Source organism: Aegilops tauschii, chromosome 2 (assembly GCF_002575655.3).
Source record: "Aegilops tauschii subsp. strangulata cultivar AL8/78 chromosome 2, Aet v6.0, whole genome shotgun sequence".
Taxonomy (NCBI): Eukaryota; Viridiplantae; Streptophyta; class Magnoliopsida; order Poales; family Poaceae; genus Aegilops; species Aegilops tauschii.
The window spans coordinates 141314465-141336792 of NC_053036.3; the positions used below are offsets into that span (position 1 = coordinate 141314465).

At 50.7% G+C, this 22328-nt stretch overlaps 3 protein-coding genes across 4 annotated transcripts; 1 reads left to right on the forward strand and 2 right to left on the reverse strand.

Moving 5' to 3' along the window:
• Positions 1 to 7509: 7509 nt before the first annotated feature.
• LOC109771353 (uncharacterized) lies at positions 7510 to 9059 on the forward strand. Of its 2 annotated transcripts, XM_020330047.4 has the most exons (3): positions 7510 to 7658; positions 7768 to 7916; positions 8252 to 9059. In XM_020330047.4, exons 2-3 carry the CDS (start codon positions 7805 to 7807, stop codon positions 8887 to 8889), a joined length of 750 nt encoding a protein of 249 aa, XP_020185636.1. In that variant the 5' UTR covers positions 7510 to 7658; positions 7768 to 7804; the 3' UTR covers positions 8890 to 9059. The 2 variants fall into 2 exon arrangements, with proteins under 2 accessions (XP_020185636.1, XP_073364339.1); XM_073508238.1 differs by lacking the exon at positions 7510 to 7658 and having other exon boundaries at positions 7749 to 7916.
• Positions 9060 to 10762: 1703 nt separating this feature from the next.
• On the reverse strand, positions 10763 to 11511 carry LOC109771354 (uncharacterized). The gene is made up of 2 exons (XM_020330048.3): positions 11304 to 11511; positions 10763 to 11189 (listed from the first exon to the last, which is right to left on the reverse strand). The coding sequence occupies exons 1-2, from the start codon at positions 11383 to 11385 to the stop codon at positions 10957 to 10959; spliced, it is 315 nt and encodes a 104-aa protein (XP_020185637.1). The 5' UTR covers positions 11386 to 11511; the 3' UTR covers positions 10763 to 10956.
• A 2346-nt stretch (positions 11512 to 13857) lies between these two features.
• On the reverse strand, positions 13858 to 14620 carry LOC109771355 (uncharacterized). Its single transcript, XM_020330049.4, has 2 exons — positions 14268 to 14620; positions 13858 to 14163 (listed from the first exon to the last, which is right to left on the reverse strand). Exons 1-2 carry the CDS (start codon positions 14556 to 14558, stop codon positions 14146 to 14148), a joined length of 309 nt encoding a protein of 102 aa, XP_020185638.1. The 5' UTR covers positions 14559 to 14620; the 3' UTR covers positions 13858 to 14145.
• Between the last annotated feature and the right edge of the window lie 7708 nt (positions 14621 to 22328).

A 22328-nucleotide genomic window follows, 5' to 3' on the forward strand; every position in this document is an offset into this window, starting at 1 on the left:
CATAGAAACTACGCATAGACCTAGCTCATGATGCCACTGTTGGGGAACGTAGCAGAAATTCAAAATTTTCTACGCATCACCAAGGTCAATCTATGGAGTACTCTAGCAACGAGGGGAAGGGGAGTGAATCTACATACCATTGTAGATCGCGATGCGGAAGCGTTGGAAGAACGCGGATGAAGGAGTCGTACTCGTAGCGATTCAGATCGCGGTTGATTCCGATCTAAGCACCGAAGAACGGTGCCTCCGCGTTCAACACACGTGCAGCCCGGTGACGTCTCCCACGCCTTGATCCAGCAAGGGGAGAGGGAGAGGTTGGGGAAGACTCCATCCAGCAGCAGCACGACGGCATGGTGGTGATGGAGGAGCGTGGCAATCCCGCAGGGCTTCGCCAAGCACCGCGGGAGAGGAGGAGGAGGGAGAGGGGTACGGCTGCGCCGAAAGAGAGACGTTCTCGTGTGTATGGCAGCCCCTAGACATCAACTATATATAGGGGGAGGGGAGGGGGCTGCGCCCCCTCTAGGGTTTCCACCCCAAGAGGTGCGGCAGCCTAGAACCCATCTAGGGTGGCGGCCAAGGGGAGGAGAGGGGGGGGCGCCACTAGGGTGGGCCTTAAGGCCCATCTGGACCTAGTGTTTGCCCCCTCCCACTCTCCCATGCGCCTTGGGCCTTGGTGGGGAGGCGCACCAGCCCACCTGGGGCTGGTCCCCTCCCACACTTGGCCAACGCAGCCTTCTGGGGCTGGTGGCCCCACTTGGTGGACCCCTGGGACCCTCCCGGTGGTCCCTGTACATTACCGATATCACCCGAAACTTTTCCGGTGTCCAAAACAGGACTTCCCATATATAAATCTTTACCTCCGGACCATTCCAGAACTCCTCGTGACGTCCGGGATCTCATCCGGGACTCCGAACAACATTCGGTAACCACGTATATCTATTCCCTATAACCCTAGCGTCATCGAACCTTAAGCGTGTAGACCCTACGGGTTTGGGTACCATGCAGACATGACCGAGACGTTCTCCGGCCAATAACCAACAGCGGGATCTGGATACCCATGTTGGCTCCCACATGTTCCACGATGATCTCATCGGATGAACCACGATGTCGGGGATTCAATCAATCCCGTATACAATTCCCTTTGTCTATCGGTATGTTACTTGCCCGAGATTCGATCGTCGGTATCCCGATACCTTGTTCAATCTCGTTACCGGCAAGTCTCTTTACTCGTTCCGTAACTCACATCATCCCGTGATCAACTCCTTGGTCACACTGTGCACATTATGATGATGTCCTACCGAGTGGGCCCAGAGATACCTCTCCGTCTACACGGAGTGACAAATCCCAGTCTCGATTCGTGCCAACCCAACAGACACTTTCGGAGATACCTGTAGTGCACCTTTATAGCCACCCAGTTACGTTGTGACGTTTGGTACACCCAAAGCATTCCTACGGTATCCGGGAGTTGCACAATCTCATGGTCTAAGGAAGTGATACTTGACATTAGAAAAGCTCTGAGCAAACGAACTACACGATCTTGTGCTAGGCTTAGGATTGGGTCTTGTCCATCACATCATTCTCCTAATGATGTGATCCCGTTATCAACGACATCCAATGTCCATGGTCAGGAAACCGTAACCATCTATTGATCAACGAGCTAGTCTCCTAGAGGCTTACTAGGGACATGGTGTTGTCTATGTATCCACACATGCATCTGAGTTTCCTATCAATACAATTCTAGCATGGATAATAAACGATTATCCTGAACAAGGAAATATAATAATAACCTATTTATTATTGCCTCTAGGGCATATTTCCAACAGCAGTGCCGGCGGATACGATGGTGAAGGCAGTAGGGCCGGCTGTGGTGGGGGTGGCGTCGGGAGCACGGCCGGCTGAGGTGTGTAGGAGGCGCCGCCGTCGGTGCTGTAATGACCATAAGGAGGATACGTCGGGGCGGCGTGACAGGCATTGGCCGGCTGTCGGGGGTTGAGAACCCCGGGAGCACCAGTAGGCGGCCGAAGGCCGGGTTGCCAGGCACCTGAGTATGCCGGCGAAGCACCGAGGGTGGACGGAGCGGACCAGGGCATGGGCCATGCTTGAACAAGCCCCGTCCAAGGATGATGAGGAGGCCGCCATGCAACCGCAGATGGAGCACTGGTGGGTGGTGCAGGACTCGGTGCTGGTGATGTCGTAGGCGGAACCGAACGAGTCGACGGCGGCCTGTAGATAGGGTTTTTGCCGCGGTAGTTCGGACTAGGACGCCAGCCTGGGGGTGATTGAACAGATGACGATGTGGACGGCCTGGCGGCAGGAGCCGGCCTGGAAGGCGGCGCTGGTGTAGACGGCAGAGGAGGATGAGCCGCAGCATGAAAGACCTTGGGGCGAGAGTCCTTGCGAGCTTGTGTTTCCGCCGCGAGTTGTAGCAAGGAACGAACTTCAGCGAAGGTAGGAGGGGGCCGTATCATCGGTATGAACGAGGCTTGCTTGTCAAAGTCTTCGCTGAGGCCGACGACGACGATATTGATTAGCTGTGAGTCGCTAACTGTATCGCCGAGTTCGCGGAGCTCATCACCAATGGTCTTAACGCGCTGGCAGAACAGGTTCACCGGGGCGTCTCCTTGCACCATATTGCGAAGCTCGGTGTGGAGAGCGTTTTTCCGAGCGTCGATGTTGCTTTGGAAGAGCTGACGGAGGGAGTGCCAGATGTTGGCAGCGGTGGCGCCGTCGTGATCGAGCATGTTGAAGATTTCGGTGGTGATGCGGGTGTAGAACCACTGGACGATCGCGAGATCATCTTTCAACCATTGCGGATCGTCGGGGCGGGGAAGACAGTTGGCGGCGACATGCGAGCGCCGGTTGCAGCGGCCGAGGTGGAGATCGAAGAGATGTCTCCAATGGTAGTAGTTGTGGGCGGCGAGATCAAGAACTATGGGGATGTAGGGGCTGACGTCGGAGATTGTGTCAGCAAGAGATATTGGTGCGGCGAGGATGGGTGCAGGGTAGTTTTGTGGAGCTATGGTAAGGGCCGAGAGAGAAGCGGCCGCGGCGTTGGCAGCCTTGGCGATGAGTGCGGCCCGGCGCTCGAAGTAGCCGGGCGGCGGTGGCGTTGGCGGAGCCATACCCTAAACCCTGGGACCGGTATCTGATACCATGAAAGCTGAATAAAACTGTTTCTTATTGATGATTTGGTGCGGCATACAAGAGTATATAAGAGGGTACAAACCGACTTCGGGTAGGGGTACAAAACTGACTTGGACTAGAAGTCGTATACCATAATGGCTACTCTAACACATGTGATATTTGCATCGGATTGCCTCTCTTTGGTACTCCCCCCGTTCCACAATAAATGCCTTTCATTTATCAAAATATAGATGTATCTAGACATGTTTTAGTATATAGGTACATCCATTTTTGAACAAATGAAAGTCAAGTATTTTGGAACGGAGGGAGTACAACGGATTAACTCCAACGTCTGGGATCGTTCTCATGTGGGCTCTGTGGTGATGGATATCAAACAAGCAGCCATGACTTTTACTTGTTCGTCCTTCATGCATGTTGGTCGGCATTGTAATGTAGTGGCCCATATTTTTGGCCAATTCTTGTAAAATCTCTAGTTTGTTGTGCGTTTACAATTCTGTTCCGGATTGTATCTGAGAGACCTTGTATGACTTTATTGCTTAATAATCAATAAAATGCCGACTTTAAAAAAAAACTAAGTTGAAAAATTATTTCACAGCAACACTTTAACAAGGAATAAATATCCTCGTGCCATCCTCGGTACGTCCAACTGGAGACGGTCTGAACAAATCTTATAATCCTATTTGCCGAGACCAGCAAAAATAAATAAATAACACCTTGTTGGTTTTCTTTTGAGGGGTGACATCTTGTTGGTTGTATCCGCCAGAACTCCATGTTGGGCCAAAAATGCACCAGCGGATGGGTGGGACGCCTTCTCACTTTAGACTGCCACATCCATTTGGGGCCACCCATCTCACCACGCGGATCCGGCCGCCTTCACTCCACATCGATGTGAGTCGCACTGCAGTATCCACCAAAATCGTAGGAGTCGCTGCCTCGATTGAATTTAAACGACGTGTTTGGATTGACTGGTGAGATTTTGTCCTACCTTGTAAGTTTAATAATGGCGGCTCCCTGATTTGTGAGTTCGTGACTGAATAGTAACGCGCGTTCCAAATTTGTATACCGAAGATGCTTTTACCAACAAATTTGGTTGTTGTCTACATTTTTCTTTTGCGAGGGGGTTGTTGTCTACATATCGCTGTGATCGTCCACAAGCATGCCGACCTTGGTCACGCCCATTAAATGGTTAGAGCATTCCTGCAAGTAGTTTTCTGAAACAGTTTAGAGAAGGTTCTAGAAGCTTCTCATCCAATTTTGAAAACAGTTTGTCTAATTCACATCTAGATGTTTTCTAAGAATGTCACATCTAACCTACCATAAATAACACAGCAACAAGGAAAAAAAAAGTTGGGACAAAAAAAATAGACCACAAACATAATGGACACAAGGTTAGATGTGACATAATAATTATGTCACATCTAGATGTGTCCTAGACAGACCCTTTTGCGAAACTCCCACACTGTTTTTTCCTTCCTTTTTTACGTTTTGCCTCCTAATTGTTTATTTTGCTTTTTTGTTTATTTTGCTTTTATCTTTTCCGTTTCTCTTTCTTATTTTTCTTTTCTTTATCCTTTCTAAAATTCATGAGTATTGTTTGAATTTGCAAACCTTTTTGAATCAATGAAGATTTTATACCCGCAAACATTTTTGAATTCTCAAATATTTTTAAACTCCTGGAAAATTTTCAAATTCGCACATATGTTTTAAATGGAAATATTGTTTTGAATTTTTTTGTGTATGTTTGAATGTTTTTAAATTTGTGAAAATTTTATCAAATTCACAAACAATTTTTCAGATGCTCTATTTTTTTTAGAATTCATGCAAAGGTTTCAGACTCATAAACTGTTTTTAATTAATGATTTTATTATTTCTAGTTCATGAGAATTTCTTAATATCCGTATTTTTTAATTACACGAATGTTATGTGAACATTTTTCAAATCTACAAACATATTTCCAACTTCTTTAACATGAACATGTTTAAAATTCATGATTATTGTTCCAAACAGTGTTTTTATTTTTTGGATTCACGAATATTTTCAATTTGCATACAATATTTAAATTCCAAACAGTGTTTTTATTCCATTGTTTTTAAAATTCATGATATTTTTTATTTTCTATTTTTTGAAGTAGCAACCATTTTTGAATTCGTGAAATTCAAACTTACAATTGTTTATTTTTCAAACTTTTTTCTAATTCAGAAACATTTTTTGGTGTCGGCGGAGGTCGACATTTTTAACCGGCCAAAAACATTTTTAATTGAAAATAAACCGGCCGAAATAAAAAAGATGTTGTGAAAAGATAATGAAAAAAAAACAGTTTGTTTAATTCACATCTAGATGTTTTCTATGGATGTCACATCTAAGCCCCCATAAATAACGCAACAACAAGGAACAAAAAAAGCTGATACAAAAAAAGACCCCAAACATAGTGAACATTGGGTTAGATGTGACATAACATCTAGATGTGTCCTAGATGAGTAAGTGCTTGCCAGCGGGAGGAAAGGAGGTGCTCATAAAATCCGTAGCCCAAGCTATCCCGGTATTTTCTATGTCTTGTTTCAAGTTACCAAGAGGTCTACGTGACCACATAAAAACCATTATCAGAAAGTTTTGGTGGGGGTGCAAACAAGGGGAGCATAAACCAGCTTGGGTCTCATGGGATGTCATGACGAGGCCAAAATATTTGGGTGGCCTAGGGTTCAAAGATCTTGAATTGTTCAACCTAGCACTTCTTGCTAGGCAAGCATGGAGAGTTCTACAGGAATCGGCGACTTTAAGTGCAAGAATTTTAAAGGCGTCTTATTTCCCAAACTCCACAATTCTTGAGGCAGAGTTGGGATCTCGCCCATCTCAAATATGGCGTGCAATCCTAGAGGGTCGGGATGTGTTGCAGCAAGGAATTATCCGAAGGATTGCTAATGGCCAAACAACTCACATTTGGGAAGACAATTGGATCCCAAAGGAAACAACACCAAAACCTATTACTTCGTTAGTTGCGGTACCTCCCAGGAGAGTGTCTGAACTACTTTCTTTAGCTACTGCTTCATGGAATGGACCTTTGATACGGTCAGTGTTCCTCCCGTTTAATGCTGAAGCAATTCTAAAGATACCGGTGTGTACCCGGAACATCGAAGATTTTTGGGCATGGAACCCGGACAAGAAAGGAAGATTTACAGTAAGCTCGGCTTACAGGTTCCTGGTCACAACAAAACTTCAACAGGAAGCCTGGCTAGAAGTTAGGGGTGGCTCATCTTCCAATACCAGAGAAGAGGAAGCTTGGACTCGTTTGTGGAAATTGAAGGTTCCATCAAAGATACGAGTTTTTCTGTGGCGTCTCGCACGGCATTCGATTCCCACCACGGACGTCCTACACAAGCGGAATATGGCAACACAGAGTGCCTGCCCGCTGTGCAGATGCCAAGATTCGTGGAGACATGCCCTCTTGTCATGCACGATGTCAAGGTGCATTTGGGCCTTGTCGGATGAATCACTTGTTTGAAAGATGACGGAAAATTTGGAGCCATGTGCGAAGAACTGGCTGTTTGAATTTCATGAGGCACTAGATCATGCGAGTTTCACGAGGATGGTAGTCACACTATAGCCTGTGTGGTATGCAAGGCGCAAGGCAATCTATGAATCTTTATTCCAAAACCCACACCAGACTATTTCCTTTGTGGACTCTTACTTACAGGAGCTACAACAGATCTCCATTAGCGGACCTAGTTCACATGTACCTGCGGGGCCGGTACAGCAGTGTCGATGGATTTCACCGCCATCTGGCCTCATGAAGATCAATGTTGATGGCGCACTAGCAAGGAACATACGTGCTGGGGTGGCTGCTGCCATATGTCGAGATTCAAACGGGAACTTTCTTGGCTCGTCAGCGGTTGTGTTTGGGGGCACCCGGGACCCAATGATCCTGAAAACATACACATGTCGGGAGGCCCTTTCTCTTGCAGAAGACCTGAACGAGCATGATATTCTGATGGCTTCAGATTGCCAAGGGGTGGTGCATGATATCAATAAAGGGACAGGAGGTCCCAATGCAGCTGTAATACATGAAATAATAGATCGTAGAGCTAGTTTTTCTTCATGCTCGTTTGTGTTTGAGCGAAGGAACTTTAACTTCGAGGCTCATAATCTCGCTAAATTTGCATGTAATTTAGGTATAGGTAGGCATGTTTGATTGGACACTCCTCACGACCCAAAGCGTGTACTCCCTCCATTCCAAAATATGGGTCATCTATTTTGGAACGGAGAGAGTACCTATCAAAATTGTCTTGAATCAATAAAGCGAGCGAGATAAAAAAAAACAGTAACTCGACGCGGAGCGACGCGTCCGCTCACAGCCCTCGGAACAGAACAACGTTCGGGTCGGGACAATTCAAAAGACCAAATCAGACCGTTGGAGGCTCCTCCCCTGCGTCCACCTCTCGTCCCCTTATTAAAACCTCGTCATCCACCCGAGGAGAGAGAATCAATCCACCACGCCACCGCCGCCGCCGCCGCACCGGGTAGGTTTTGATATCTTGCTTTCTCGACGGTCCCTTGGCGGCGTCCTCTCGATCTTCTCTGTGGTTCATTTTGGTTCTCACAACTCGTCTTCTTGTTTGCCCCCCTCAGATCCGCCGTTCCTTCGTCTTGGTTGGCCGATCGATCCATGGACCGCCGGCCGCCGCTCGCCGTCTCGCCGCGCCGGCTCCGCCCGCGGCCGAGCCACGCCGCCGCCGGCCGCCCGCCCTTGGCGTCCTCCGTCCACATCCCCTCGCCAGGTACCACGTCGCTCTGCTCGGATCCCCGCGTCGAGTTTCTTTGGTTTTGCTCCGTTTCTCTTGATCTTTCTTTGTCGGAGTTCCTGCTGTTCGCGTTTCGATCCTGTTGTTCGGTGCCTCAAGATCCGGTTGTTTTGTTTAGTTTTATTTACGGTCTCCATCAGCAACCAGATTGTTTCCTTTCCAGATCTGTTCAGAAATCCTCCCTAGTTCAGAAACGATTTCTGTTTCTCTGATGACAAAAACACGATTCAGTTCTGCTTTTTTGTACTACAACCGTAGAATCTTCAAGTTTTGAATTCTCACAGATTTGTACTGATCCGTCCACTGTGCAGGATTTAGCAAGAAAGCTCAGACGCCGATGCGCTCGTCCATCTGCGCTCTGCCGCCGCCGTCGTCCTACTCCTCCTACCTCGAGACCAGCCCGCGCCCGAAGCCGGACTTCACCGTCGTCGCGACAAGAGCTGCGGGGAAGGAGAACCTCCACTTCCAAGACGCCGACGACGCCGACGAGGCGGTGCCTTTCAACCTCGCCGACACGAGCACGGACGACTGGACGGCGGCGGTGGCGCCGACCAGCCCGCTGTTCGAGAGGGGCAGGCTGTACGACCTCTACTCCGCGCGGCGCAACGAGCGGCTCAAGCGCAAGCACGGCTGGTACGCCGCCGGCGAGGAGGAGGCGGGGGCGATGGCCGAGGACCCTTGCGTGGCCGTGGAGCTGTCCAAGCGGCGGGGCGCCAAGAAGGCGGCCGGGGCCCCCGAGTCCGTGATGAGGAGGTCGATGCCGGCCGCACCAGCGGAGTTCTCGCAGAGCTACAGGGCCGGCGGCGGCCTGAGCGCCATGAGGTCCTCGCTGAGGAGCAGCAAGGAGATGAAGAAGCCCTCCGCCGCGTCGTCCTGCGCCACTGCCGCCAAGCCCTCCGCGGCCAAGGGCAGGAGGGTTGGCTCGCAGTCGTCGGTCCGCAGGATCTGATGATGATCTGTGTGCTGCTGGAAATGACATGGTTCTTCTTCCTTGGTTCATCGTTGGATGGTTGGGTGTTGATAAAGAGTACTAGTGCTACTAGTGTGGAGTTTGGAACTGGTTTGGGGGCAATATAGCTGCGTGTTTGGTTACATAATTGATAATCTGATCCGTTGATATCTCGTATGCGTATTCGGTTACAGAATCTGATAATTTAGGGCGATGATTTATTCTTGACGAATGAGGCAACAACGCAGGCAAATTGGGTGATTGGTTCAGTTTGTGAGGTGGTCCGCTTGGAACGCCACGATCTTCAACCATGTCTCGTCCTCCATAAGTCTATCACGTGTTCCATAGTACTCCCTCCATCCGCAAATAATTGTTGAAAAAAATAAATGTATCTAAAACTAAAACATATCTAAATCATTGCTTCTACAAGTATTTTCGAACGGAGAGAGCATCAGAGAGCACAAAAGCATCGGAGGCGGCGGCTCGTGGTCGTCGGTCCATAAGGCTTGCGATTGCCCAGGCGGCACCAACGTGGCGTTGTGCTCAGGAGGTCCACACTGACCGGCCGCCACGTTCTCCGCCCTGTTTTTTCGGCTTAACTCGTTGGGTGTTGTGTTTCGTGGACCGAACCTTGCGGGCGGCTTTCTTCGGGTCCCATGTTGGGATGATGAAACGGGCCGGAACGGTGGGAGCGCGGTGGTGAATACATTTGATGATTGTCGTTGGATGACCAAAAATGTCCAGATCATTGAGTTTGCTTGAAGTTGAAATTTTCAAAGGCCCGCCACTACAAAATGATCAATAGAGGACGAGCTCCGGGGAGCCCTCTAAAATATCATATTCTCATAGCCCCAAATTATTTTGAAATTTTTTATACATACAAAAATACATCTATATCATGTTTGAGAATATGTTTCTTAATAATATACTCGTCCATCCGGAAATACTTGTCGAAGAAATGGATATACCTAGATGTATTTTAGTTCTAGATATATTTATTCTTATCCATTCCCGCGACAAATAATTCCAGACGGAGACAATATTTTCATACATGGGGTAGACAAAAAAGACAACTACATACATGAAAATGGACAATTTTGTTGTTGTTGTTGGGCTGGGATTTTGTTTTGTTTTTGCATAGCTTACAAATGGATAAAACAGATGTATCTAGAACTAACATACGTTCAAAAACGTTCATTTCTCCGTCAAGTATTTCAGAACGAAGGGAGTATTATTTAACGAAAATCTACAGACCCGTCTCGAATACGTATAAGTTTTCACACACTTTTTTTATTTCTATTGAAACTTGGAAAGTATCATTTTGGAAGTTTTTGAAAAAAGGGCTCCCGGAGACCGTCTTCCAAAAATCCGCACTCCCCATTTCTGCAAGTATTTATCCGGGCTTGCATTTTATAATGAGCATTACGATTCCTTCATAATCACACAAAAGAGCTCGGAGGAGCTGACTGTCTGGGTCTTTGAAGACGATCTAGAAAAAAATTGAATAATTCCATGAAGAGTGTTTTCTTAGAACAACTCCATTTTTCTAGGCGAAAAAAAAACCCTGGCGTTGGACCGGAGGAAAGCACACACCGCCACCTCTTGGGCCTGGGCCGATCTAAACCAAGCCCATTTGGACACTGACGCAGAACTCGTTGTGATTACAGCCCATCTTACTTTCTACTAGTATATCTCTCTCCTGGAATAAGCACCGAATTTTGCAGAAATCAGCAAATCTGTGGCTGAACAAAGCATGCCGCTAAGCCCTCGAATAGTCGCTGGCACGACCACCGGCGTCGAATGAGGCCAACTACAGTCGGAAACCTAAATCTGGAGCAGATTCTGCATCAAAGAACAGACAGCACAACAAAGGTACAAAGTCTAGAAACCCAAATGCGAGAAGACGTTACATGGAAGCACTCCTCCTCAAACCAGATCTACGTTGTTTATTCTGAACAAATCAAACTTACAAACAAGGGGAGCCCCTAAATCCCACGCACTCGGCTCGTCAAGATCCATCTCCTACGTTCCCATTCACCTTAAAAAAAAAGATGAATGGTGGTAGTCCTAGGGGCATTTGGGGCGGCCGCTCTTGGGTGATTTCATGTCCCGGTAGCAGGGGCACTCGTCCTTGGGGGCCAACGGCCCCGACGGCACGCAGCCGGCGCACTTGCCGCAGCACATCATGCACAGCCCCATGCACCGCCCGGCCACCTTCTGCGAGCACCGGTTCTTGCACTTGCCCTCGCACACGCTGTCCAGGACCGGAGCGCCGCTGCCGACTCCATCTGCATCTGCATCTGCATGCCCACCCACCACAAGGCAAACAAAATACGTAGTTCTTGTCATCAGGGAGTGCATGCCGGAGTGGTACGAAGAACAGATCAAAGAGTGCCTGTGTCCGGTGAAGTTACCTGCAGCAGCCACGGCGAGATCCTGGTACGAGGCGGCGAGGAAGAGGGCCAGGAGAGCCAGGGTCACCGGGAGAGGCTTCATCGCCGTACGTCTCTTCTTCAACTTTGTCCAAGAGATGTTTGGCAAAAGCAGCCGCTTATTTGGCTGAGGAGAGGTGAAAATGCAACGACGCCGAGCGCGCGACTTTGAGTGAGCGGCCGGAGTCCGCGGAGCAGGCTGTATTTAACCACGGAGGGGAAAGTTGTACCACAGCTGGCTGCGGTTTCACTTTCATCAATGCACCCACCACCTACCTCCGACCTTTTTTGTGTAAAGAGTAGGCGGCCATGAATGCCAGTTAACGCATGGATGCATGCAAAGCCTGTGACTGCGGTGCAGACTGCCGAGGACAGACAGGTGAATTTGGCGGTATTTACTTACCCAGATGGGCACACACCACCAGTCATCTTTGCTTTCTTCAACTCGTACACCCAGTGTATATGCCCCCGTATTAATGTGCTTTGTGCAAAGCAACCTTTTTTTAAAGATCCAGCAAATTGCTGGCTTGATTCAAATTTAGCAGAAAGCAACGGAAGAACAACATGATGAAGATCCGAAGATAAAAAAGAGAAAGAAAAAAACTGCGGCCCTAATAGCTGCAGAGAGCTACACCCACCACAAGCAACATGACTGCACAACCGAAGCACCTGTCGTAAGCTAAGCATCGCCACCGCGTCTCAAACAACGCCGATCACCTCCGAAGACAGCAGCAGCTCCCACTACAACTTCCCTCACCAACGAACCATCCACCTAGGAAGCAGGGGGTAGATGGCGGGACTTGATCGATCCCAGGAAGAGCTTCGTCTTGGACTCATCGATGATGTCGTACATTGCGCCTGGAGCTTCACCTTGAACAGCGGCGAGCACCGAAGGAGCGCCACAAAGAGCTTCCAGGAAGTGTCTCCAAACGTGATGCTCCCAACAGAGGAACGACGTCAAACACGCCGCCATCACGCCGATCCAACACCGGACCTAGGATTTCGCCCGGAGACAAACCACCGTCCGAGCACGAGGAAGATGCCGACACACCTCAGGTGACGCCTCCAAGGAGGGAATGACACCCACAGGCGCCATCGCCACCGGCCTCTGGTCGTGCAGGACTTCCGTCCGTATCGCCGCACACCTTCGCTCGCGCCCACAGAAGCTTGTCCATGCAGTCTCACACCGCCACCGCCGCAGAACCTAGTCGTAGAAGCCATGGAGTCGTGGTCCACCCAGCCCACGGCGAGCCTACAGTGACCAGATCAGTCCCTGCATCCCGCATCTATCACGGCCGGAGCCGCCTGCTCCAACATCATAGGACCAGCGCGCAGGGCCGGCGCGCGTCAAACACACCACGGATCTGGCCAGGTTTGACCAGATCCGTCCGCCACACGCCGGAGGGGCGCCGCCCCGCCAGCCCGCGCCGAATCCGAGGCACTTCCATGCGTCCTCGCCTGGCTGCGCCCACCCCGGGCCGTGCCCGCGCGCGCCCTCGCCTGGCCGTCACCGGCCAATCGGATCTTGACGTACCAGTAGGTACCAGAGGAGATCGCTATGATCGTTACTGGGGCCAGGCCGTGCACCACGCCCGCTCACCCCTGGACGCGCGCCGTCGCCGGCACCAGATCCGCTCGCCTGGCCGCCTCCGCGGCAGGCCGCGCCACGCCCTCGCCGGCGCCAGATCCGCCCTCACCTGGCCGCCCCCACGCCAGATCCACTCGCCTGCACGCCGTACCTGGCCATGCGCGCCACCACGAGAGCCGGACGTCCCGCGCCGCCCGCGCCTCGTGGGGAGGGGAGGACCCCGCCGCCGCCGACGCACGCATGGGCTTTGCCCGGCGCCGTCCCCTGGCGGCGGCGAGGGAGGGGGAGGCGAAGGTGTGGGAGGCGGCGGCGACGGGCTGGGGTTTCGCCCGGCCGCTTGCGGGAGCGGCGCGAGCGAAAGTCCTGTCCCTAAAGGGGTCTGCAAAGCAACCTGCACCTACGATCCATTGCTCCAAATCGCGGCTACGAGATCCAACGAGTCGATCACGACTCACGGCTCGTTTGTGCGTACACTCGTTTTACAATTATTACGCTGTATTGCAAATCTAGAATCACTAGTATTCCAGTTTCAAATTAAAAAAACTCGGCTGCAACTGATATTTTTTTATCAAAAAAAAAAACTCTGTTGCAGTCAACATATTTCAGATCCTACTAGAGAGCTCGAGCCACCACATCACAACCTAAAATTCTCAGTGACCCTATAGGCAGGAGAGTGAGCGCGTGCCCCCCATGCCCGTAATCGCATGCTAGTGCCAAATATCCACCGCACCGGCGCGCGTGACCGTGCTCCAGGCAAAACGACGGCCAAATTTCTTGATGAACGGCGTGGTGCCTCTGTCTCTGTGTATGGGCGTGAGTCGAGCGAGCGTCCATCGCAAGGCGAGCGGAGAGGCAAGGGTAGCCCGTGTGACTACGTGGCCCTGTACACGAACGCGCAAGGCAAAACTGACACTAGCAATTTTTTGTACCAAGACAAAGAAGACGAGATAAACCAAGATAAGGTCATGCATAGATAAACCCTTCGAGAAGTTGCTCACGAAATAGAGTCTCACATAACAGCTCCAACCCTCAAATGCTTCTATACTGAGTAAAGTAAAACATGTTCACATAACCGGGGAAATCCATGATCAACACAAAGACACAATATAACACACGACACAACGCATGCCCTTGTTATTTAGGGTATATACTATAAGGCATGCCAGTTTTAATCCAATTCGTGACTCTCCAGATCCATCTTCCTCTGGCACATGCACCCGCGCCGCATGCATGCAGCTAACCTTCCACGGGACGCTGATAAGATCGAGGAGAAACAGAGTTGGTACGTAAGGCATCTGAAAACTAAATCCCAACTTCAGATCCAAGAGCAGACCAACACGGGCGGAGCAAGAGCATACCGGCATGATGCTGGCGGTGACAGCGAGGTCCACAACGCCGGCGACGAGAGCAGCGATCCGCACACGCAGGCACTGGAAGTGGCACGGCGCGAGGACGCTCAGGGTGCCGTGGGCCAGGAGGTAGGTGGCGACGAACACGCAGAGGGAGCTGCCCAGCATCCGCCCGAGCTTGGACGCCGTCGGCGCCGGGGCGGCCTTCCGCCGCGCCAGGGCCATGGCGGAGAGCACCTGCACCTCCATCGTGCCCACCGCGTAGACGCAGAAGACGAACACCGCGCTATAGATGTCCATGGCCACACAAGCAAGCAAGACCCTAGCTAGCTGCAGATGGATTTTGGCTGGTTCGTTGCTGAGGCCGGCGAGAAGCTGCTGGATGGCTGCCTATATAGCCAGCGCAAGCGGAGGAGGAGGGACGGGGTGGACGGGTGGTTGACGCTAACCGGTCAAGTGAAGATGCTCTGGTAGCTGAACGCCGGGCGTTGCACACACGATGCCTCGCAACAGTAGCGTGGAATGTGATACCTGGTCTCAAAAATGGAAACTGATAAGGCCGTAGGCCCACATCCACACGACTGAACGACAAAACGACCCGCTGGTTTGCACTACTTTGGACACAGTGTGTAACAACTCGTTAACTCTGGATTATCCTCCCCGGCACGTTTGTTCAGCCTACTTTATCGGTGCATAAATTTTATGCGCCTATATATATACCGACTAATAAAGAAGGAATGGTTTTTGTCCGTCTTTTTTACTTTACTATTTTTTAGCATAAGAGCCTCTATAGCGCACCTAATTAATCTGCCACGTACCATGACCGGTCACCCTTCATTTTGTTGTCTCCGTAATCGTCCTCCTCATATCTGACCCTTCGAAATCATGCACCGTACTAGCAAATACATAGATGAACACACTTAGCAAAAAAGGGACATTATTCACATGCTAGCAAACGGACATAGTCATCATACAACCAAAAGATCTCATAGTTCATCGCCGGACGGCACTAATTTACACTGACAATACTAGATAAAACGGAGACATAGAAGGGCAGAGGAAATCACCATTTCCTAATTGGCCCCTTTCCCTTATGGTCTAGTGCGGTTGTACCCTTTCATGTAGGTGTCGGTGGTAGGAGGGGTAGAGTTATCGGAGCTGGAGTTATGGGAGCTGTCGGAGGAGGAGATGACACCTGACATCATCCGGACCGCGTCGGGAAAGCCCGGGGCGCCGCCAAGGATGGTGGCGGCTGGGCCACCTATTGCCCTGCTTCTCCCGCAGGGAGCTCCGGGTCTGGGGCGACATCTTCAACTGGTGAGCCATCACCGGCTCTGCGGCGAGCGCTGGATCTGGCGTTCCTCGCCGTGCGGGCCGCATGATCTAATGGACGTGCACGGGGTTTGGTGGCTGCATCGGCGGCCGGCGGTGCAAGATCCGTCACCTCCCCCCCGTTCGGCGTGCGGGTCCCTTCCAATCTTGCCGTCCTACCTTGGGACTTGGGTTGTCGGCTCCCAGGTAAGGGGTGCTGCTATGGCGGGGAACCTAGACCGGGCGAAATCCCTAGCCGACCATGGACGGCTGCGATGACATCGACGCCCAAGGGCGCCGCTTCCCTCTGCGGAGGCTCAGTCAGGTCTAATTCCCCCACTTCCCCTTCCCCTAGGTTTCGTGGGCAAACGCCCTAACTTTGTTGGGCGGCGGCGGTGCTCTCCGCGCCGTTTCCTTCTTAAAGGTGCCACTTTGGAAGAATTGTGGCCGGTGGGCGCTTTTGGGTTGTGGGTGGTAGGGGCGGTGATGCCCTCTTCGTCCTAGCTTGAAGGTTCCCCTTCTCTAGTTGAGGGCCTCCGAGGGCTTGTTGGGGGTGCGCTGACCCTCTCTAGGTGGTCATCTTCCTGTGACATCCATTCCATCTTGCGAGTGTGGTGCCTTCGATCCAGGCGAGGAGGTAGTGTCCTTCTTCGAAGATGGATTGTTGGATGTGCCGTGCTGAGGTCCATATGTGCTTGGTCATGGCATGCCCCACTGGTGTCAGTCCCTCTCTCCTCCGAGCCTGCATGATCTTGTTTGTGGTGCTTTGTTTACGCAGGAGGACCTCAGTGTCTTCGACTACATTCTCGATTGCCTATCTTCGCTGTCCGTAGCATGTGAGGCATATGTTGTTTCTGTCAAGCGTCCTTGTATCTTACCGCCTTGTTTTAATCCTAAAGGTCCTGTTCCTAGAGCAATTTTACTTAATAAGATTTAAGTTATTTTAATGGATCTTTCCCATGGACAATTAGTCTAATAAATCCTGATGATAGTTTTACAACAAAGATTACTAAATGCTTGAGACATTGTTCTGATGCATAACCTGAGCTCAGTTTCTGGTTTCTAGTTATTTTCCGTGAACTTAAACGTGTACTATTGAGGTACACATTTACTACTATGGCTAATAGGCATGTACATGTCTGCTCACTCAGGCATACATCACTCAATTTGATATGCTTGCAGAAATAGTTCTTTAGCAAATCCTCTAAATTTTCAGAGATGTGCTTGGGTATTTGTTCAATCAGCAATCAAGTGTATAAGCTAGCAGGTAGTCTTCTAAAAACAATTTCCTACAGGAACGAGCTTGTGTAGCAAACTATACAAGTCTATACAAACTTTACTGAATATGTAGTATATGACAGGTTTCCATTTGCGACTTGCAAAGATTAAATGACCTGACCCTGATTCATGTTTCGTTCATATCCTCCAGTGACAATATCTACTTTACTGCTACAATATACACTAACCATGACAGTTCTTCCTCTGTTATGGTCAGAATTACAATCTGTAGATGTCGCGGGTGCCTCGCTCATGGGCACCGTGCGGCTCATTGCAGAGATCTGCTACGGTGCTCTCGTTGTTTGGAAAACGGTCACCGTGCGCGTGGATGCCGCAATCCCTGGCGTCCTCTAAGCTCGCTGGCATGCCTTGCCATGCCGCATGTGTCTTGCCCCGCCTCCGTGCATCGTCCCGCTCCTGCTTCATGCGAGGGTTCGATGAAATCCACGCTCCCCTCCAAGTCACTTCACCGTGGATCTTGGGCGTCTGTCATCTCTGTTTCTGCTAATTCAACAACCCAGTCTGAAGTGGTAGTGCAGTCCGCTCTGGATCAGACTATGCTGTTGCAAGGTTGTCTGGCGCGGGTTGAAAGTTTTTTGGAGCGAGCGGAGGCTGCTCTGAGTGGACTCTCCGCTGTGTCGACTATGTTGAAGACTACTCTGATGTCGCATGCTCCTTGTGCAAACGGTGTTTGCTTTGAAGAGGACAAGGGGGCGGAGTTATTCAGATGTTTCTCTCCTTGTGGTGGAGACAATTCAGCATCGATGCCTACCTCGCCCCTATATTGTCTTCCACTGAGGGCGAGTCCATGGCCGTTGTCGTGGCTCCGGTGTTGAAGATCATGCCTGAGCTTAGGGAGCTTTGTATGAGTCTGTCAGTGGAGATATGAAGATGGACTCGTCGGCGACCTCATGTGAGGAACATGACTTATCTTTGTCATGTGTGCATCTGAAGAATGTGGATGCGTGTGGTGTGTTGGCACCGGCTTTTGAGAGCTGCTTGGTGACTGATCGCTCGACATCCGGCAAGACAGATGGTTGCCTCGTGAAGGTGAAATTAAAGAGAAACAAACGCAAGAAGTGTGACGGCAAAGAGAAGGCATACATGATTTCATGATGGATAGTGCTATCATTCTCGTGTCGTCGTCGTGGCTTTGATCTTCTGAGTCGTTGCATCGATGTTCTCACCAAGTGTTGAGGGTTGTGAGTGTTATGTGTTAGGAGCATTGGGTGGGCAGTGTATGTGTTCGTGGTGCTTCGTGCTCTGTGAGTAGCCTTTTTTGGGTTGTTTGTATCGGTTTTCGCCCAGTTTTTCATAAATTAACCGGGCAATTCTCTTCTTCTTAATTAATCGATGAGGCAATTCTTTTGCCTCTGTTTCGAAAAGAAAAAAAAGAATTACAATCTGTTACTAACCGCCTAATCATATTTCATAATGTGACATGAGCATGATCCCACACTGAATGGTTTTGTAACTGCTACTTCTTTAGCATGATAAAATAGATGGCTCCTAATTGTTGTCTCACACACTGGAGTAGATTACAGTACGACCCACATAATCAAACATTGATTCCTGTACTACTTTTGTACTTCTGATCCCCCTTTTTTTATCAAAATTTGAATTCTTCTTTCCTATCTGCATCTAGATTAATTCATAGAGCAGATTTTTCTCTAACATGGGAATCTGATAAGAGTAGAGACTAACCCAGAAACAAATCATGATTAACTTAACCGAATCTAAATCCTATTTTTAACCAAGCATCAAGAACACTATAGCAGCCAGTCTGAAATTTCTTTGACTAAATATATAGCAGAACCGATCAGGATCAGAGAGAGTTACCGAAAGGACAAGATCACTTCCCCATCAACAAGAACCAAGGATCCGTTGCCCGGCGAGGCGGCAGCGATCCAGTGACTACTTGGGATTGCAACGCAAACACGCAAGGAAAAGATCATAGTATCACCTAGTGTTTTCCCTCATGCCAACTCCACCGCGCGACCCCGTCTTGTCTGGGTGCGTCCGTTTGAGGTAGAACGAACGAATAGCGCGGCCCAACGCGTGGCCCCAAACAAACAAATGTCCGGATTCCGTCCGTTTTCGACCCATCCCGGGCCCAAACTTGCGTCGAGTTTGGGGTGAAACGGACATCGCGCGGACGGGCTCGCCGCATGACGATGACATATACCTAGGGTAGGGTAGTAGACCTGACCTAGACACCCTTTCTGAGGACATTACCTGAAAGTCAAGGACATTCAAAGGACAACACCATCCACCAACTGAAACCGCCTCAGAGTGCATGCCACTCGACCGACAGTCCACTGGGATAACCCAATTCCATTGGACCAAGATATAATCACTCGACCGTACCAGAAATCACTCGGACTACAGAAGATCTAAAGTCCCTCAGGATGACAACGGTCAGGCGTTCACTCCGTAGTCTTAATGGTCATTTATATGGCTTTATTGCTGATATTACAAGTAACGTCTCCTCTTTATGTACATTGAACCTTATGTAACGGGGGAAGGCTGGGGTCCTGGCGCACTCTGTATAAGCCACCCCCCTCCTCTGGGACAAGGGTTCGCACCCCCTTGTAACATCCAATCGACCAGCCTCCGGGCACCGAGACGTAGGGCTGTTACTTCCTCTGAGAAGGGCCTGAACTCGTAAATCTTGCGTGCACAACCTCACCGTAGCTAGGATCTTGCATCCTCCTACTTACCCCCCATTCTACTGTCAGACTTAGGATCACGACAGTTGGCGCCCGCCGTGGGGCCGGTGTCTTAGCGACTTTCCGATGAGGTTGCAATTTTTTCCAATTCCTATCATCATGGTTTCCGGCGGTGGATTGGCTGAGGGCCGCGAGATCCGTCTCGGCGCGCTCGTCTTCGTCGCCGACGATTCCGCCTGGCACCAGGAGGCCCCTCTCGACGTCGAGGCGCTTCCCGTCTGCGGGGCGACACACTTTCGCGCATGCGTTCACGGCGTCCTTCTGCGGCAGCCATCGACCCAATATCGGCCGGCTCCCGCAGCATCTTCGCTCCCCGCTGTTCGCCATCGCAAGCGATCCCGTCGGTCATGGCTTCAGCGGTGGGTGAAGCATGCGGTGGCGCGTCAATCGGCCGCCCCTCAAGTAGCGTCAATCGAGCCCGATGAATCTCTCTACGGCCTGTTCGACTGGCTCCATCGAGAACCAGTCCGAGTGCGATAGCAGCGACCCTGCGGCGGAGGTCCTGATGGTCGACACGTCGTGCAGCCCGCCCGGTTTCCGTTGCGGCAGTGGCGGCGATGGCGGCGGCGATCCGTCGCGTGTTCACGAGGAATACCATCTTGAAACCCTCTCTTTGCAGCAGAGGGAGGAACTTCATCGCCGCAACGTGGAGGCACTCCACACGCCCATCTTCGGAGAGACCTCCGAGGCTCGGGCCTTGGAGTCTGTGCGCCTGACCACTTTGGCTGAGCGCACTCGACTGGAAAACCTTCAGCATGCACTTGACGAACGCGCTCGACAGCAGATTCCCGAGTCTAGTCGACGACGACAATTGTTCCCGCCCCAGCCTCAGGTATACCGCACTCCGATTCAGAATCTTACAGCTGCAGCTCGTATAGCAGAGTCCATCCAGCCATCCCAGTCAGAGGCTGGACGAGGTTTGATGCAGATCCGGGCACTGCTCTGGGCAGAAGGAGAGCAAAACACAGCAGTATCTCAGTCGCGTAACAGAATCCATAGCAGATCTGTGGTGGCTGACACAGTCCAGTCGGCTCACAGCCCTAGGTCGCCTCCGTGGCGTGAGGGACGTGGGCATCACCAAGAGCAGTACTTGGGTCGGAACCACGAGCAGTACGATCATCGACTCGGCCGTGATGACCGCCGTCAAGTGCCTACGCCCCGACATTATGATGATAGGCACCCGTGCAGCGATGAGCGGAGGTTGCCAGTCGACCCCAGGGAGCTGGGATTTGATGCGAGGTCAATTCTGGTGCAAGGCTTGGTTGACAGGAACCGAGCACACAAAGAGGGGCAGGACAGAGATCGCCCGACTGGAAGCAGAGTGCATGTTTCTGGTCCCGATTGTTTTAGCAGAGCCATCAGAGCTGCATAGAGAGCTGTATAGATCCCTCCCAACTTCAGGTTGGCGACTGGAGTTAGCAACTTCACTGGTGAGTCGAAGCCTGACACTTGGCTTGAGGATTACCGAGTGGCTGTACAGATTGGTGGTGGTAATGATGAGGTAGCCATGAAGCATCTTCCCTTGATGTTAGAAGGTTCGGCCAGAGCTTGGCTGAATCAGTTAACTCCAGGCAGTATATTCAGCTGGGAAGAGTTAGCCCGAGTGTTTGTCAGAACGTTCGAGGGCACATGCAAATGACCTGCTGGGTTGGCAGAATTGCAGCATTGCGTACAAAAACCGAATGAAACTTTGAGGGATTACATCCAGAGGTGGACCACTTTGCATCACACAGTGGAAAATGTATCTCAGCACCAAGCAGTTTGCGCCTTCAAGGAGGGCGTTCTGTATCGAGAGCTTAACCTGAAATTTGGTCGGACAGGAGACATGACCCTGACCCGAATGATGGAAATAGCCACTCGGTACGCTAATGGCGAAGAAGAAGACCGACTCCGCAGCGGCAAGAGCAAACCAGTCGGCCAGGACGCTGGAGGAGGTAATTCCAATCGGAAGCAGAAGCACAAAGCAGAGCCTGCGGGTCCTGGAAAGGTTGCAGTTGCAACCCAAGGAAAATTTAAGGGAGAGCCTAAAGGGCCCTGGATCCCCAAGAAGGTAAAAGATCAAGCAGTAAATTATGTGTTGGATCTGCCATGTCACATTCACACCAAAAAGGATGAAGAGGGTAATCTGATTTATCCCAAACATACCACTCGACAATGTCGGCTCCTTATTCAGCAATTCCGAGAGAAACAACCCAGTGAGAAAGAGAAGGAATCTGATAAGGATGAGGACAAGGAAGAGGATGATGATGGTTTCCCCAATGTCAATTCCACTTTGGTGATTTTTGCTGACATTGAAAGCAAAAGTCGACTGAAGGTCATCAACAGGGAAGTAAACATGGTTGCTCCGGCAACAACGACATATTTGAAGTGGTCAAAAACTCCTATCACATTCGACCAGTCCGACCACCCTCCGCGCGTTGCCACCCCCGGGAGGCAAGCGTTGGTGGTCGACCCAGTCGTTGGGGGCACCCGACTGACCAAAGTCTTAATGGATGGCGGCAGTGGTTTGAACATTTTGTATGCTGAGACCCTCCGAGGGATGGGCATTCCGATGTCCAAGCTCAGTGAGAGCAACACGCGATTCCACAGAGTCATCCCTGGAAGAAAGCCGATTCACTCAGTCAGATCACTCTTGACGTGGTTTTCGGTGATTCAAAGAATTACCGTAAGGAAAGGTTGACATTTGAAGTTGTGGATTTTCACAATGCTTATCATGCTATCCTGGGCAGAACTGCATATGCTCGTTTCATGC

Excerpts from the sequence above, each read along its gene's own strand:
- LOC109771353 (XM_020330047.4), top strand. The coding sequence starts at position 7,805 with ATGGACCGCCGGCCGCCGCTCGCCGTCTCGCCGCGCCGGCTCCGCCCG. Across the intron at positions 7,917-8,251 it reads CGTCCACATCCCCTCGCCAG|GATTTAGCAAGAAAGCTCAG; the intron begins GTACCACGTCGC and ends TCCACTGTGCAG.
- LOC109771354 (XM_020330048.3), bottom strand. The coding sequence starts at position 11,385 with ATGAAGCCTCTCCCGGTGACCCTGGCTCTCCTGGCCCTCTTCCTCGCC. Across the intron at positions 11,190-11,303 it reads TCTCGCCGTGGCTGCTGCAG|ATGCAGATGCAGATGGAGTC; the intron begins GTAACTTCACCG and ends GTGGGCATGCAG.
- LOC109771355 (XM_020330049.4), bottom strand. The coding sequence starts at position 14,558 with ATGGACATCTATAGCGCGGTGTTCGTCTTCTGCGTCTACGCGGTGGGC.